Source organism: Xenopus laevis, chromosome 1L (genome assembly GCF_017654675.1).
Source record: "Xenopus laevis strain J_2021 chromosome 1L, Xenopus_laevis_v10.1, whole genome shotgun sequence".
Lineage (NCBI taxonomy): Eukaryota > Metazoa > Chordata > Amphibia > Anura > Pipidae > Xenopus > Xenopus laevis.
This window is the reverse complement of record NC_054371.1, coordinates 103,476,988-103,495,952: the sequence shown is the minus strand read 5'-3', so window position 1 is coordinate 103,495,952 and position 18,965 is coordinate 103,476,988. Positions and strand designations below refer to the sequence as shown.

The window sequence follows — 18,965 nt, the reverse complement described above, 5'->3', positions numbered from 1 at the left end:
AGGAGCAGCAAGAGAGAAAGGTTTAAGGTGGGAAAGTATTAGTAGATTGGTAGTGCTTCTTATTTAAGTCAGTAGGAAGTGATCAGTGTTAGAAAGCAACACTTTAATCATCTGAGAACATTCTTTATGTGCAGTAGTCCTTCTGAGCAGAAGGACTACTGCTAATAAAACTCCCTTTATGACATCAGACATAAACTGGCAAATTTGAATTCATTATGTTTAGAAATTGTCTTGTTTCCCTGTGTTAATGCTTATATTTAACTTTTGATCACAGGATGCTTCACTTTTAATAATCTATTCTTAGCTGTGTGATACTCATTTCCATATTAGTTGCGTAACCAATAAGAATATTAGAAAAGTGATTTCAAAAACGTATTTGAATCCTGTGTGTAAATTGACTGCAATCATCATAAAATATATTATACTGTGGTTAGTCTAATGGAGCAAGCTTTCATATAACCAAGATTTACATTTGCTGAGACTTAAACTAAAATTATAATAGCAAACATCATTCATTCCAATAATCAGAAACCCTTATTATGCTTATGAATAGCCCAAAAGCTGTATATATTATATGTGCTATTGTGCATAATCAAATTCATACACATATAACAGCATCCTCACTAACTATTTTTTAAGATACCGAAGTTGATTGACTTAAAATTAAATCATTCAGTTCAGTTATAGATTCCCTTAATTTACTTCAATGGAGTTTTCATGAAACCAACTGGGAGAAAATGTATTCTAGCCACATTCTTAGGAGGCCAGAATCAGTTATATTATGAGAATAATGTATCTCTTCCTTTCTAGACTTACAGTTTTCATGCGATTAAGCATGACATGTATTCACATCTGAAACAGATCCCCTTTTTAAAGTTGTTGAATGTTGTTTATACAAATTTTAGAATTATGTATCATGGTGTATCAATCTGTAAATTACAAATTTGGTATTTTACTTTTTATTTTCTGTTTTAAATGTTTTCAAAGATACCAGCTGTTGTATAATGCAAAATGGCACCTACTGTTCAGCATCTCTCAGCTGGGTAGTAAGTCCAAGATTTTATTGAATATCCAAGGAGATACTCCCTTCAATCCCTCACTCTCTATCAGGCATGTCATCTGACATAGATCCCATTCTTACCATGGGAATAGAGCTTGTGACTAGTTTCATTAATAAACTTTGAAGTTATTATATGTGACTGCTTTTCAGGTTTCAGTACACCTGCAGCACATAGCAGATAAGCTATGTAAAATACAATGGTTTTAGTACTTGGTGGTACATAGGGGTCAAACATCTTTCATAGTTCGCTACACATTTAGTGAAAACTTTTTATATATACAATAAGATTGCTGATGCCAAAAATAGTTTATTTACGAATGCTGGACAATACTGTTGAAATGTAAATAAAATATTTTTACTCAATGGTGTTACAGCCCCTTTAAATACCATAATGCCTTTAAATGCCATCATGGTCATCTCTGAGTGCAGTTCCTTCTGGCTTAAGCTGTTATGTTAAGGGGAAAAAGGTCAAAGCTCCATCAAAGAGTCCTAGTGTGGCCTAGATTCTCTTTCAGGAATTTGTCTCTGACAGAGTATTGAATTGGGGATTGTGAATCAGCACTAGTGTAGGATCCTATCCATGAAATTTTATAGTAGCTACAGCATTTCCTTTGGGCATCTCATTGCTGCAAGCGTATTGAGTATCACAAGGTCAGCATCTTCTCTGGGATATTATTATGCTTGTGTCTATACAGCCTATCATTGTGCTCTTATTCCTGCTTGTACTATATAATCATTCTCCTACTACTACCATATTGTACCATATTCCTTTCATTAATTATTTTATTCTGGTTACGTTCAAAACACTTCTGGTACCTGTATATTTATCGTTAACATATCCTTTTATTTGTACCATTAGAAATTTAACTTCTTTATAAGCAATTATGTCCCACTTTGCAGGAGCCGCTTCCTGAATGAGGGTCAGTTCTACTGTAGCTTATGTAGTCCTCAACAACTTAACCATAGATTAATTTTGCTAGATTTTAAAACTCATCACTGTTACTGAAGGTTATACATTTGACGCCTAATATTTGACAAAGAATATGTAGAAAAAGCAGGGCCGACTGGCACTCAAACGGATCCACAGGACCAGACCCTGGATGGGTGCCAAACGTGTAGGGTGGATGGAGATGCAGATATACATTTTTAACTTTGTATAAATAAAATTATTTTTTAATTGGATTTGTCTGGTCCTGTGGATCCGTTTGAGTGCCGGTCGGCCCTGCTTTTTCTACATATTCTTTGCCATTCCGCTCCCTAAAGCTGGGGGTCTGGGGCTGGTGCACCCGGACCACTTCCACTATTCGGTAAGTCAGTTACATTTTATCCTGGAGCACGTTGTCCTCTTCTAACCTAATATTTGACCTCATGGTGTCTGTATATAGAGAAAATGCAACAATTTTACTTGGGGTAAACTCACAGGCATATGGGTGGTCCCAGATGCACCTGCACCAAACCTTCAGCCTATATGAGGTTACAAATCTACTACTCCATAGTTGGATAGGCTGGCACAAACTGGACCATCCAAAACAGAATACTATTGTAGAGCTCTGTATACTCTATTTTAAAGCACTCTATATTTTCTTAATATATGATATATATCTGTCTTTAGCTAAACTGTATAGCTCACGTTCAGTTTACTAGCCCTTGGACAAATATATTTTTATTCAAAAATTTCAGATGTTTATCCCCTGGGAATTTAGCAACAACTTTCCAAATCTGAAACACAAAACTATAGCACATGCTCAATAGAGGCCTGCTATTACTCTTCTGTTAAAGATCTGAAGAACTTTGTATATAGCATACACACAAGGGCTCAAAACGTATGTACATCATCTATAATAGAGACCATGTTGGCCTATTAAAGTATATTACAACAATACCCACATTAAAGCCACTTCTCAGCTTTGGAAGTTTATTCTGTCTAACACAGTCATATAAGAATTTTAAGCAGCCAGCGTGAGAAAATGGGAGACCATTTGTTTTTTTCTACAGATTTGAATCTAATTAAGATACTGCATGTGTTATTAAAGATAACCTGTAAGAAGGGACTTTTCTTTGCATTACATAGTTTATTCATTATGCTTGATCAGATACATTACACATGATCTGAACTTTGAAACTGATAGCAGTAAAGCTGAAGGAATCATTTTGTAATGGTTGGATAGTATTTCAGTGATCAAAAGATTTCACTTTTCATTCTACAAACTACATAAACTGTGCTACATTGCCTGACTTTTTCTAGAAACTGTCATTATAAAATAACATCAATATTTTTCAGCTCTTAAAAGCTGGCATATAAGAACACATCTGCTTTAGACTTTCTGTAAATTATTTTACACATTACTGGGGCTAACTGTAAACACTGGTCCAGATTCAGTTCAATAAGAAAAATGTATGTCATGGATTATTAAATGAAAACACCATTAAAGTTTATAGGGAAGTGTAGAACTAAATTGGGTGATACATTTTTCACATTTAAGTTAGTGTGGACCATTGTTTCCCATGTCTAAATCATTAATTGGTTGGAAGATGTGTCTAAATACAGTTAAATGTTAGATGCCATGTCATAGATCAATTAAGCACAAAATTAAAATAACTGAGTTCCCTTTATCTTAAAGAGGAAGTATACACTATAATTGTGTTTGATCTCACATTTGTTTTCACTTACATGTTAAAATATTAGACCATAGATTATTGTGTGCACAGAACATTTCTCCTGTTCATATATGTATTGATACATATAATTGGTGCTGCACTATTATACTATAAGTGAAAATTCATAATGGGCTGTTATAGCAAAGCCACTAGAGCGACTATCCATGGCAAAACAAACAAAATGGCAAATCCCACTCATATGCACATTTTCTACTATACAAAAGTATATTATTATTGGCTCACAATAAACATTTTATCTTATTTCAATTGCCAAGCCACCTTTCTCCTTCCAACTGCTTAAACTCCCAACATTTTACTGTCATTGCTAAAGTAATTTTTTGATAATACCTTTCTTTCAAACTGGACATTTGTTTTCTCTTTTGTCAAATGCTGCACTGTTACAGGATGTAACATGGTAACATGAGAGATGAGGTTGAAAAAAGACTCCATCAAGTTCAACCTTTGTTTTTTTTCTAAGTAAGCCTGACTGCTTTTTGATCCACAAAATGAAAACTTCCTAGGTTGTGTATGTCCTTCAACCTTTATCTCAGTTTGTTTCCTACATTAACTCTCATGCTTGTACCTAATGTAAGAATGCTACAAACAATATGCTCGTGATAACAGTATGCCTTATTTTTTGGTATTTTTCCAAGACCTGCAGCTTCCACATGTAGAATAAATGGAAAAATATGTCCCACCCTCACACTAGATGCTGCCAAGAAAAAACACTATTATAAAAGGCATTGGTTGCTGTTGCCATCTATTGTTTTGCCCTTGCATATTTTCAAATTCTGCCAATAAAAGATTCACTACTTATATATGTAGAGTACGAGTGTTTTTGTCTACAGCCACTCATCTGGAGCTGCAGCTGATTTATATAACTGTCCCATGTTTATATTTACACCTAAAGCACTGTGTACACTTGTGGTGCTATATAAATGAATAAACAAATACAATGCACTACAATATATATATGACCTATAAGTGGCCTTCAGAAGTCACACAATTAACTGAATGGAGTCCCCTTAGGTACAACTAATTACATGATCTCAAATTAAGAACAATGTAAACCTGTTTTTATAAGGCTACATTGTTTGTTGGACACAGGAAAACAGCAATGATCAAAACAAGCTTGACTTAAGCATATAAAGTGCCGTCTTGCATAAAAATAGCATTAAGGGATAAAAATAACATTTTGCCATATTATAGGTCCCTTGTACCTATATGCAGTACATGCATTTTATCTTGTGTTTTTCTCTGCATTTTTTGATGAAATGCAGAATTTTGCCACAAATCTATGCGTGGTGAAAAAAATTGCTCATCACTAGCGACAGCTTCAGGAGTCACATATGGACCACTTTGCTTTAATCGGTTAAAGACTTGGGTGCTAAATGACTGCATCTTACCAGGTATGGTTAGCTTAACTTCTTTTAGAAGCTGAGCACCAGTCAGTGGAAGTGTCTAACAAACTCTCACCACAGCCCAGTGAACTAAACAAAGATTTAAGAAAAAAAAAAAACGAATAAATGTGGCCATACATGGAATCACTTTTTAATTAATATTATCTGTGTGATAAATTACATGTTGTTTATGACTTTCTTTTTACAGTTTATCATCTAAAAAATACATTACTACCAGCCATTAAAGGAAAACTATACCCCCCAAACAATGTAGGTCTCTATAAAAAGATATTGCATAAAACAACTCATATGTAAAACCCTGCTTCATGTAAATAAACCATTTTCATAATAATATACTTTTCTAGTAGTATGTGCCATTGGGTAATCATAAATAGAAAATTGCCATTTTAAAAAATAAGGGTCGCCCCCTGGGATCGTAGGATTCACAAACATACCAACAAACCATATATGTTAGGTCACATGAGCCAATTAACAGACAGAGTTGTGTCTTTTGCTTCCACACTTCTTCCTGTTACAGTTAGAGTTGAAGTATTTCTGGTCAGGTGATCTCTGAGGCAGCACAGAGACCATCATGAAATGGTGGCTCAAGGCAAGAGATGTAAAAGGGCAAGATTTACTTAAATATATATTCCAGTTTGGTAAGATTCTTTAATATGTCACTTAATATGATATAAACTATCTGTTGCTTAAGTGTTCATTTTGGGGGTATAGTTTTCCTTTAAAGACAATTTATTTCTGTGTGTTCTGCAAATCTCATTAAGAAATGTAGTTAACTATTCCTATTAAAATTGTTACATGAAAAAAATACAAGGCTTCTTCGAAGCTTAGAGTCTGCTCCTCTGAAAGGCACTTTACTGTTTAGAAATAATTAGACCATGAAATAACTTGCTGACAAACCAAAGAACAGATGTCATTTTTGCTTTATCTTGTTGTTTAGGCCAACAATAATGAAAAATGTGGGTCAAGTTTCTCCATTGTTTTTATTACTTCTGTTCAACTGAGTATTTCTTAACCTTGGACTGTAACCTGTCTAATTGGAGTCCACTTAAAGCACTATGCATTCTGTGTAGTTATTAACCAGAAGGTGGATAGATTCATCTAATTTTCTTAGTGCCCTTGGCAGAAATCAGTCTACAAAATTCCTAATTAAAATCTTAAAATTGACTGGCTGTAGGTTACTAGTGACAGAGAAAGACATCATTATGTTATGTTGTATGGTGAAGGGAGCAGAGTGGTGTGAAAGATCTTGCTTCAGGATAAATTCTACATCAGTGTTGCTCTCATAGCAATGTAAATAACAGCTTGGTTATTAATTTCAACTGTGCTTTTACCCTTTCAAACATATAATACATGACTTTTTTTGTGTGTCTTTAATCACACATCTGCTGATAAGTAAATACACAGTCCCATGTAACATAATACCAGCCGCTAAAAAACAAGATTCAAGCTGTTTACTGTTTGTCTTTATATTATAGAGTGAAGTCGATTTGAATTTAAAAAAGGTGTTTCCCAAGGGGCTTACTTATAGGAGATGCATCAAAAACAGGACCCTATGATCTAAGAAAAAACAACTGTTGTTCAAAGTCCCAACATACAGGGAGTGGTCATAATTTTCTCTATTTTTATAGTGTTGAATTATTACATAGCATTTACAGAGACTGTTTTTCATTCATATTGCTGCAGTTCCTAATGGAGCTTAACATCTAAATACCCTGCCATGTATATACACAACACACATTACATTTAGGAACTAGTTATAATTAAACTCAGGACACTGCAAGGTAGAAGATCTCACCACTACACCAGTGTGCTACCCACTGGTTACGTACAGTAGGTGTACGAAGTTCTGTCTAAATTAGGCATTTCAAACCAGAACTAACCAGCTGAGCTTCTTGAAGGTACTGGTTGGCTCTAGATATAGTTCCCTGACCCTGATCTCCCCAGGCCTCCTAAACAAATATTTGGCAGTACTATTGTAGCCCTACTAATTACATGCATATTTGTATATATTAGAGCAGTCCATTAGGGTGTTTGCCCATTTAATTAAGTGATCCTTCCAACTAGTTGCTGAACTGAAATACAATAACAAGGATTTTGTGGGAAGGGTAACATTATGCTCTTCCGTCCAATACCTGCTTGTGGCTCTACAAATACATTTTGTACCCCACACTTTTAAAATGCTGTATTTCACCTGTTGCAGTGGATTTTATATTCAGCTGCTATTTTATCTGATCTGCACTATAAAGCTGGCTATAGATGCAAAGATCCAATTGTACGAGTCGAGAATTTGTGTGATTTTCGGACCGTGTGTGGAGAGTCCTGACATTTTTCGTCCGGTGGAGATCGGTCTTTTGGTCGATCAGCCAGGTTCAAAAATTTCTGTCGGCTGCTGATAATATCTCTGCGTGTATTGCCGATTGTACGATTTTCAGTGGGAGACTGTTACTAGATTTTGTCGGACATAACTTTCGTACGATTGCTGTCAGGGGCAGAACATCAGCTGATCTGTTCTTTTCTACTTTATTTGATCTGATTGGTTAATGGCAGGTTGGGAGATGGGGAAGTCTGATTGTTCGAGGATTTGAACAATCGGATCTTTGCATCTGTGGCCAGTTTAAGGCTAAAAGTACAGTATGTTGCTAAAGCAATTAAATGGTCATTAAAAATAAATGTAATCTATATGGAAGTTATAAAAATAATATATAGGCTTGCCAAACTAGTAGATCTTCTCAGTTGTTTATGTGTCCCCGTTGAGTTTTATCGATTCAGCCCTGTAGCTTGAATTTGTCATATCTTTTCTATAGGGTAAAAGGAAGTTTAAAACTCCTATGCTTTTCCTGGCAGAATCACCTGGACTGGACCCAATAAAGTGTATGGAGTGGGGAACCCTCAATAGATATTTATATAGTATAATAATGTAGTCTTATTAATAAAATAATTAAATAAAATAATTACATATGGTATGTATATTTATATATGTATATGGTATGTATATGTGGGGAAATAGGTTGCATGGAGTGAGGATTCTATAGACAATTCTGTAAGTGACAAATGGGTCTCATGTTGAATATTTTCTGCCTGCTTCTAAAATATTTATCTTTGGCCAGTGATCAGGGTTAAGCATTGTTCTCAGATGTTATCACAGATGTTGACTCATGACAGCTGTATAAAATTTAGGTCTAGTAATGCAACATAAGAACTAAAGGTGAGTTCCAATACAAATACAATAAATGTGCGTTATAACATCAAGGCATTCCATACTGTAAAAAATGTACAAAACTGCTAGCATGTAATGAATTAAATAAAAATTACACATGCATATTATTACAACTAAGGCCTTTCTTTTTTAAAATAGTGTACAAAATAAAAAATATGATTTTTAAATAACTAGAAAATGTTGTTCCTTGTTATGTTCTGGTGCCATAGCAATCATATAACCTGATCCAGTATTGCCATATTGTACTGTACGTGTACTGTACTAATGTAGTACAACTAAATACAGTTTAGCTTTAGTGAATTACAGGTATGGGACCTGTTATCCAGAATGCTTGGGACCTGGGTTTTTTTGGATAATGGATGTTCATACCTAAAGTCCGCAAGACAATTATGTAAACATTAAGGGGCACATTTACTAAGCTCAAGTGAAGGATTCAAAGTAAAAAAACTTTGAATTTTGAAGTATTTTTTTGGGTACTTCGAAAATCGAATAGGCTACTACGACCTTCGACTACGACATTAGATAGTCGAAGTACTGTTTCTTTAAAAAAAAAACTTTGACTACATACTTCGGCAGTTTAAACCTACCGAGGTACAATGTTAGCCTATGGATACTATTAAGTTCCGGACCCTGTAGTAGTACACAAAAGATTCACAGTAGCTGGGAGTAGAACAAACTTTACTAGAAGGAAATCATGGCTGAACTGCCAACAAGTTAGGAGAAAAGAGAGATAGAGAGGCAGATACTTGGGAAACGATAATCAGCAGAGCAGAGTGACACATCTCAGTTTAAGATGTAACAGCGCCATCTACTGGCATTACATTAACAGTCAATACATAACACCCCTCCCCTCCTAGATAACATAATCCTCTAGGTCAGGGGTCCCCAACCTTTTTTACCCGTGAGCCACATTCAAAATTAAAAAGAGTTGGGGAGCAACACAAACATACAAAAAGTTCTTGGGGTGCAAAATAAGGGCTGTAATTGGCAATTTGGTAGCCTCCTATGTGAACTGGCAGCCTACAGGAGGTTCTGTTTGGCAGTGCATCTGTTTTTTATGCAACCAAAACTTGTCTCCCAGCCTGGAATTCAAAAATAATCATCTTCTTTGAGGCCACTGAGAGCAACATCCAATTGGTTAGTGAGCAACATGTTGCTCGCGAGCTACTGGTTGGGGATCACTGCTCTAGGTGGCGGGGCCTTTGAATGACCCTTCTGGGCCGCTCCATTGGGACACTGATAACCTCTCCTTGTGGATTGGTCTCAGTATCTGCTGGTAACCCCTCAGGTACATCTACTGTCTGTTCAGCTGCAGGAATCTCTTCCTCTGGAAAAGCTAGAGGAGTTAAGTCACCTTGCAATCCAAACTGGCCATGGTTACCCTCTGTGTTAGGACAAACATTGTCCCCTAGTCTGCTCCGCAGCTGATCAACATGTCTTCGAATAACACGGCCATCCGCAGTCTTAACCTTGTACGAGACAGGGCCTGTCGCTTCAACAATGACTGCTGGTATCCATTTTGGTCCCAGTGCATAATTTCTGGCATACACACTATTGCCTGCTTCAAACATCCTCACTATGGAGGTCTGTGCATTTTTATGGAATTTATCTTCCTGTTTATTTTGTACATCAGAAGCCAAGTCGGGATGCAGTCTGTCTAAACAGGTTTTAAGCCGTCGGTTCATCAAAAGTTCTGCAGGACTGCAGCCAGTGCTAGCAGAAGGGGTTATGTGCTGCTGCAACAAAAACTTTGCCAGTCTATAATTCCAGTCACCATCAATTATCCTTTTTAATGCATCCTTTGTAGTCTGGACCATGCGCTCAGCTTGTCCATTTGAAGATGGATGGAATGGTGCTGTTGTAACATGACGAATAAGGTTACTTTCCATAAATGCTCTGAAGTCTGATGATGTAAACTGTGCTCCGTTATCGGATACAATAGTGTCTGGGAGTCCATGGGTGGCAAACAACTTCCGCAACACTTGAATGACTGCATGGGTGGTTGCAGATGCCACTGGAACAACTTCCAACCATTTGGAAAAGGAATCAACCACAAGGAAGAATGTCTGACCTTGAAAAGGCCCTGCAAAATCGATATGAAGCCGTGACAATGGGCTCCGCGTCACCTCCCATGGATGTACCCAGGCCTTAGCAGGGGCATGTCGGTTGGTCTGGCAAGGGACACAACTTTTTACACAGTTTTCAATACATTCATCCATTTTAGGCCACCAGACATAACTTCTAGCAAGGGCTTTCATATTTACAATGCCTGGGTGACTCTCGTGTAGGGCTTTAAGAACATGGTTTTGCCCTGCTTTGGGAATTACCACTCTATTTCCCCACAAAAGGCAACCTTTGTATGCAGAGAGTTCATGCTGGCGTTTCTCAAAAGGTGTGAACTCTTCCTTTAAACTTATTTTTGGCCACCCCCTCCATACCCAGTTCAACACTCGAGACAATACTGGGTCAGTAGCTGTCATTCGGGCAATATCTGATGCCTGCAGAGGGGGACTAGGTAATGACTCTAGCATGAGGACCTCAGACAAGGCCGGTACTTGAAAATCAGGAGTGTTTACAGGTAAACGGCTTAAAGCATCTGCATTACTTATTTCTTTTCCTGGGCGGTACTGCAACTCATAGTCATATGCATTTAGCAATAAACACCATCTCAGCATGCGTGGAGAAAGTATCTGCGCAGTAGGCCCATTATTTTTAAACAGACCCAATAATGGCTTGTGATCAGTAATTATAGCAAAACTTCTGCCATACAAGTACTCGTGGAATTTCTTTACCCCTGCCACAATGGCTAAAGCTTCCTTATCAATCTGAGCGTAATTCCTCTCTGTGGTACTCATGGTCCGTGAATAGAATGCAATGGGAGCCTCACGACCGCCACTTACAGTATGACTTAAAACAGCCCCTATTCCATAAGGAGAAGCATCACATGTGAGGTTAAGAGGTTTATGCAAATCATAATGTACTAGCACACTGTCTGATGATAAAAGTCTCTTTGCATCCTTGAAAGACTGCTCATGCAGGGCTGACCACTTCCAGGTAGAATTTTTGTCCAGTAGTCTGTGTAGTGGCTCAGCCACAGTAGCTTTGTCTTTCAAGAAGGAATGGTAGAAATTTAAAAGTCCGAGAAATGCTTGCAGCTCCTGTTTATTTTTGGGAACTGGAGCTTCATGAATGGCTTTTACTTTTGCATTTGTTGGATGTATTCCATTTGCATCAACTTTGTATCCCAGGAAATCAACACTTGGTACTCCTAAAACACATTTTTCCTTCTTAAGTTTTAACCCAGCATCTGCAAATCGCTGTAATACTGCTCTTACCCTTTCAGTTAATGATTCCATAGAGTCTGCTCCAATGAGGACATCATCAAAATATGGCACCACCCCTGGCAGGCTGGAAAGGAGGTCATCCATCAATTTCTGGAATACACCTGGTGCAATGCAAACTCCAAATTGCAACCGTGTAGCTTTAAATGCTCCTTTTTGTGTGATAATTGTTTGTGCATCAGCAGCTGCATCATCCACCGGTAACTGCTGGTATGCTTGAGCCAAATCAAGTTTGGCAAATAACTTTCCTTTAGCCAAGGTGCTGAGAATCTGATTGACAGCAGGAATTTGATATGGATGTTCCTGTAATGCCTTGTTGATTGTACATTTATAGTCAGCACATATCCTCACTTCTCCATTTGGCTTCAGTACAGGCACTATTGGGGTGGCCCAAGTTGGCCGGGTTACTGGAATTAGCGCTCCTTGTTGCACCAAGCGATCTATTTCGGCATCTATTTTTGGACGGAGAGCAAATGGTACAGGTCGTGGCTTCATGCGTATTGGGGCAACTTTGGGATCCAGCAGGAATGATATTGGTGAGCCCTTAAATTTGCCAAGGCCTTCTTCAAATACACTGCTAAAGTCTTTGAGGACACTTTGCAAAGAGTCTGTCGTTGCATAATTTACTCCAGTTAATTGAATTCCTAGGGGCTCAAACCATTCTACTCCTAATAAGCTTGCTCTGTGTCCTTTTGTAATAATGAGGCGTCGTTTTCCTCTGTCTTTTCTATAGTGGACTTTAACAAAGCAGGCGCCCACAACATCCACAGGCTTTTTATTGTAATCCACAAGTCTAACTTCACATGGTAAAATAGGTGGGCCATTAGTGGGCCATAATGCATGGAAAGTTTCCTCTGAAATTAAGGAATAGACACAGCCTGTATCTACCTCCATTGTACATTTAGATCCTTGTAGTATTACATCAGTGAATTTCTTTTTGTGCATTGGCTCATTTTCAACACTATTTATAATTTCTGAGACATAAATATCTGTTTCTGCCTCCTTCTCAGTAGTGTCATTTTGGATTTTTACTATATGTGTTGCATCCCCAGATGGAGTTCCTCTGGCTTGCTTGTGTCTCTGTGAATTATCAACTTGGCGGCAGACTCTCTGTATTTGGCGCCGCGCTTGCATTTGTGACACACAGCATTTTGGAATTTACAGTTTCCACGCAGGTGACATCCCCCACAACTGTGGCACCTTAATTTTACTGGATCTGATACCTGTGCTGATGCTGGCATTTTATACACTTGATGCAGCTCTGGTGCAATAACTGAACTGGCAGAGGCCTGTATCTCCTTGGAATGTGCAGATGCAGCCTCATAAGCAAGTGCTTCCTCCTGGGCCAAAGCAAAGGTTAGGTTGTGCTTTGCTAGAAGCCTTCTTTGCAGTGCTGCATCCCTGACCCCACACACAAGACGATCCCTTAGCAAGGATTCCAAGCTGCTGCCAAAATTGCAGTTTTCTGCCAAACTGCGCAGCTCTGCTATATAGGCAGCAATACTCTCACCTGACTGCTGGCTGCGCCTGTTAAAGTGGAACCTCTTAACAGTTTCAGATGTTGTGGGTGCAAAATGATTTTTAAGCTGCTTAATAATTTCCTCAAATGAGCAGTCACTGGGTTTAGTGGGGGATACCAGAGAGCGAATAATCTCATAAGTCTTTGAGCCTATAACACTCAGCAGAACTGCACGTTTCTGCACAGGGTCTGTCACCTTATTTGCTTCTAGAAAGAACTGTAGTCTCTCTGCATAGGAATCCCATGAGGATGGCCTGGCAATGTCAAACTCCTCTATGTGGCCCAGGGACACCATTATGGAAATAATAAAGTCTCTTAAGTTCCCTTTTACTCACTGGAATCTTGTAGTTGTAGATTTTTTTATGGGTTATATCCCAATCCACGTCGCCAGTATTAAGTTCCGGACCCTGTAGTAGTACACAAAAGATTCACAGTAGCTGGGAGTAGAACAAACTTTACTAGAAGGAAAGCATGGCTGAACTGCCAACAAGTTAGGAGAAAAGAGAGATAGAGAGGCAGATACTTGGGAAACAATAATCAGCAGAGCAGAGTGACACATCCCAGTTTAAGATGTAACAGCGCCATCTACTGGCATTACATTAACAGTCAATACATAACAGATACCTTCCCCATCAGTTTTCTAAGGTTTTTTTGATTGAAGAAAAATCCTTCGATCGATCGATTAAAAAAAGAAGGATTTCATTGTTCGATCGAACGAGTTTTACTTCGATCGATCGATCGTAGTATTTGTGGTAAATCCTTCGAATTCGATATTTATTAACCCTCGATATTCGACCCTTAGTAAATAAACCCAGTTGGCTGGTTTTGCTTCCAATAAGGATTAATTATATCTTAGTTGGGAGGTACTGTGTTATTATAGAGAAAAAGGAGACTTTTAAAAATTTTGATTATTTGGATAAAAAGGTGTCTATGAAAGACTGCCTTTCCGTAATTTGGTGTTATCTGGATAACAGGTTTCCGGATAACGGATCCAATACCTGTACTAGATTTTGTAAACTGACTGCAATTTCCTCAGCTTTCTCAACAAGCAGCAGTTTGATTAGGTGATTAAGAGAGCTTTCTACCACAGATATGTGGACCCTATAAAATATTCTTACTAATAAAGAGATAATCTAAGTATATAATAATTACTAATTCATAAAACTATGTTTTATTATCACTGTTGACTTTTTTATGCATATATGCATAAATAAGTTCTGTTTTTAGTAAACAGTCTTATAACTAATGTTACTGGTACTAACTACAAACTCCTCCTGTATAACCAAAAGTGAAAAGATGATTAAATAGGTGGTTTGCCTTTAAGTTAACTTTAGTATGTTATAGAATTGCCAATTCTAAGCAATATTTCAACTGGTCTTCGTCAATGATTTATCATTGTTTTTAAATTATTTGCCTCCTTCTTCTCAATATTTCCAGCTTTGAAAAGGGAGTCACTGACCCCATCTAAAAACAAATGCTTTGTAAGGCGAAACATATATTGTTATAGCTAATTTTTACTATTCATCTTTCTATTCAGGCCCTCTTCTATTTATATTCCAGTCTCTTATCCAAATCAATGCATGGTTGCTAGCAGACTGGTAAGCTGCTGAATAAAAAGCTAAATAACTCAAAAAACACAGATAATAAAAAATGAAAACCAACTGAAAACCAATTGTCTCAGAATATCATGCTCTACATCATACTTACAGTGAATAACCCCTTTAACAGTTTTGAACAATATACAGTATATATTTATTTAAAATGCGATACATGTAGTAAGGATATTTATCTAGTGGTGCAAATGTCAAAATATATGCAAATATTTGCAAAAAGAAATACAGTTAATTGAGCAATTCTGCTCATCTTATATCAAATTCTACAGTATGTGCAATATTCTAAATTTTAATTATTCAAAATTTTTAAAGCTTTTATTTAACCTCCTAAATCATTTGATTTAAGACATTTAAAACATTGCAGCACCAGACACAGGACATCCAATGGGGAAACGTATTATGTGAGCACCAAACTAAAACTGGGACTACATACAGAGAATCTCTATGTGTGCAGTTGTGGGTTAAAATGCTATGGGTATTATATATTGTATCAGATCGGAGACGGAAATTGCCTCTAGTGCCAAACTATCTAGCTGTTGAGTGGACCAGAAAAGACCAGAAAATGTTTTTGCTGTTAAAACCAATGATTGCAGGTAAGAAATCCACATACTCCCACACACCCTTTTCTCCATTTATGTAAAAGCATCCTTCAGGTCTTGTTATTATTCTTCATGCATATTCTGCATTGGGCACTGGAAACATCTGACAATATCCCCTCCATAAACTTGTACATATGAAATTGTTTGCTGCCATAGGGCAAGTGGGATGCTGTGCAGGATAGGTACTAAACATGTAACTACCGTATATACTCAAGTATAAGCCGAGTTTTTCAGCATCCAAAATGTGCTGAAAAAGTCTACCTCGGCTTATACTCGGGTCAGCGGGCAGTAGCTGAGATTGCAGTCACTTTTAATCATTCCTATACCAACAGTTCACTTGGGGAGAGACTGAAATATCCCACAATGCCCTCTGTTGGTTATATGAAAGAATAACAGTGACTGCAATATCACACAGGGCCATCTGTTGGTTATATGAAAGAATAACAGTCACTGCAATATCACACAGCACCTTCTGTTGGTTATATGAAAGAAAAACAGTGCGCCCTCTGTTGGTTATATGAAAGAATAACAGTGACTGCAAAATCACACAGTGCCATCTGTTGGTTATATGAAAGAATAACAGTGCGCCCTCTGTTGGTTATATGAAAGATTAACAGTGACTGCAATATCACACAGCGCCCTCTGTTGGTTATATGAAAGAATAACAGTGCACCCTCTGTTGGTTATATGAAGGATTAACAGTCATGGCAATATCACACAGTGCCCTTTGTTGGTTATACGAAAGATTAACAGTGATGGCAATATCACACAGCACCCTCTGCACATGGTAGTGGGACAGTGGGACAATGCACACAGTAATCCGTTTGGCAATTCTCTGTCACCATCAACTTTGCAAAGAAGTCCAGTTGATCGCTGGGGGGGTCGCTTTGGCAGAATGTGCGCTGCTGGGAGACAGGGCTGTAGTTGTGTCTAGGCTTATACTAGAGTCAATAAGTTTTCCCAGTTTTCGTAGGTAAAATTAGGTACCTCGGCTTATACTCGGGTCGGCTTATACTCGAGTATATAGGGTATATCAGTTGCACAATTATTATGTATCAGAACAGAGGTGATGTAGCAAAGCAATGTCGTTGATTTAATGATTCCACCATCCATTACAACATTTTTTTAAGAATTTAGCATTTCACTTACACTCACTTTAGGGATATTTCCATGGGGTGAATGTCTATACCTAGGAAAACTATACATCATTTTTAAAGTAAAAATCTGAGCTGTATAAAATGCCAGAGAATATGTGTACATTTTAGTTACAGGATAAAGGACTCTAAATACCAACTTACTTGTATGGATCAAAATTTGTAAACACATATATTTATTTCTATTCACTCTGTATTTTTTTTCCTCAATGAACTTCAAATCAAGTCTTCAAATGGTAGGAAAGTTGAAAATGTGTTGTATCTGAGGCAGTTGCAAAAAGCTATTTTGCCTATACTGTGGACTTTGTGTATATCCCATTCAGATAAGACAGAAGCATTACTAGAATTCTCAGACTGCAATACCATTTTACAATATACATCCACAAAAACAACCATAACCATTTCCATTAGCTTAAGCACACTATAAGCCATTATAGGAAAGAAAAGAAGGGCCAAACGTCTTTATATGTACACACAGCGAAACCTTCACAAATTGCTTATGACAAGAATCATTTATCAAAGTATCTTGATTTAAAACCATAAAACTGTAGCATTGACTAAATTTGCTCCTTGATGCTAACTTTGAATAAGAAACTCAAGGCAAAAAAACAGATCTGTACAAGTGAAAGCTTTAGATTCCTCAGCAGCTGAACATGTGATTTCACAAAGTCACATAAAAAATAGAGAACAAGTAACCTTCCTCCTCAAAATAATATAGTAGCAAAACAGATTTTATAAAAAAAAAAACATACTGCAATCATTAGCCTTAATGCATTCCATGTCTTTCTAACATTTATAGGCATTAAACATTTCAGGCCACATTTAGTCTTAGAAACACCCATTTATAAGACTAAAGCTGGCCATAGATGTAAAGATTTTTAAAAGATCCGATCGCCATCGTGAGACCACAATTATCTCGAAATGATCGTACGAATTTTCCATCAACTAAAAAGACCATTTCAGGCGATATTGCCAGGAAAACAAAGGGTAGCTGCCTGCTTGTCCCTGCAAACATAGATAGATTGCACTGGGACCGATAAAGATTTTTTAACCTGGCCGATCAATTTTCTGACAAATGTTGGCTGAAAAATTCGTAAGATGTACGATCGTTCTAATCACACTAACCGCACAATAATTTTGAAGGATTGGTCGGACTTCGCTAAAATCGGTCATTTGGCAAGAAAAATCTTTGCGTCTATGAGGACCTTAAGACCAAACGCAGTTCAATAAAATGATGGCTATGACCTACAGTAAGTGCCATTAATGTCACTTAATAAATACACACAATGCAGGGTTATAATACAGTATCACTGTTAAAATAAATAAAGTTACATGTATAACATTAGTTCTATAAATAATTTCCAGTATTCATATATCAATAAATAATAAGCAATGTCACATATTAAACATACATTGCTTACATGTGCTGTACTTAAATACATTTAGTTATATAAAGGGTGTAGTTTAAACCTTTACTTACATACAGGTACGTAAGTAAAAGATCCCTCTCTGATCCCTAACTACGTTTTCGCTATGCCATAAATATTGTTATATTACTATCACTGTAATTAAGGATTAATTACATCTTAATTTGGATCAAGTACAAGGTAATGTTCAATTATTACAGAGAAAAAGGAAATATTTTTTTAAAATTTGATAAAATGTATATTGAGAGTTTGATAAAATGTCTATGGGAGACAGCTTTTCTGAAATTTGGAGCTTTCTGAATGACAGATTTCCAGATAACAGATACTGTACATGTATATGAATGGTAGATATTTTGTTTGGAACTTTATACAAGTAAAAACTTTATGTATGTTAACAATGATACGTTAATCCTGCATTGTGTGTGTAATATATATTTATTTGCATTCCAAGCATAACAGTGGTGTAATGGACTGTGTTTGGTCCTAATTATATTCTGTTTTCCTACATTTTTTAATTCCTATAAATAAGTGCTATTAAATATATATACTGTGTACTAGGGATGCACCAAATCCAGGATTCAGTTCGGTATTCGGCCAGGATTCAGTCATTTTCAGCAGGATTCAGATCAATCCTTGTGCCTGGCCTAAACAATCCTTAAAATCATGTGACTATTTATCATAAAACAAGGAAGTAAAAAGATATTTTGCTGCGCGCTGCATATGGCTCTCTTTTTCCCACCACCTCGCTGATTTGCATATGCAAATTAGGGTTCGGATTCAGTTCGGTATTTGGCTTTCATGTGGGCTTATGCAGAAAAGGTGCATAGATATTATCAGAACTTCCAAAAAGAAATATAAATATATTCAGATTTTTTTTACACAGCCTTATCTGATTCCGGAGATTGAAAGTAATCCATGAAAGATGTATGAACCATTTTCCCAAACTCTGTTTGCTG

The 18,965-nt window shown here is 37.0% G+C and overlaps 2 protein-coding genes across 2 annotated transcripts; both read right to left on the bottom strand.

Moving 5' to 3' along the window:
- Positions 1–9,534: 9,534 nt before the first annotated feature.
- LOC121400662 (uncharacterized protein K02A2.6-like) lies at positions 9,535–12,867 on the bottom strand. Its single transcript, XM_041584293.1, has one exon. The coding sequence runs from the start codon at positions 12,829–12,831 to the stop codon at positions 9,535–9,537; it is 3,297 nt and encodes a 1,098-aa protein (XP_041440227.1). The 5' UTR covers positions 12,832–12,867.
- LOC121400661 lies at positions 12,861–13,511 on the bottom strand (the record flags this gene model as incomplete). The annotated part of the gene is made up of 1 exon (XM_041584290.1): positions 12,861–13,511. A coding segment is annotated over exon 1 (651 nt), but the record flags the coding sequence as incomplete, so codon positions are not given.
- Positions 13,512–18,965: the final 5,454 nt, after the last annotated feature.

What these genes read in the sequence shown, in the direction of transcription:
- LOC121400662 (XM_041584293.1), bottom strand. Translation starts at nt 12,831, where the DNA reads ATGCAAGCGCGGCGCCAAATACAGAGAGTCTGCCGCCAAGTTGATAAT.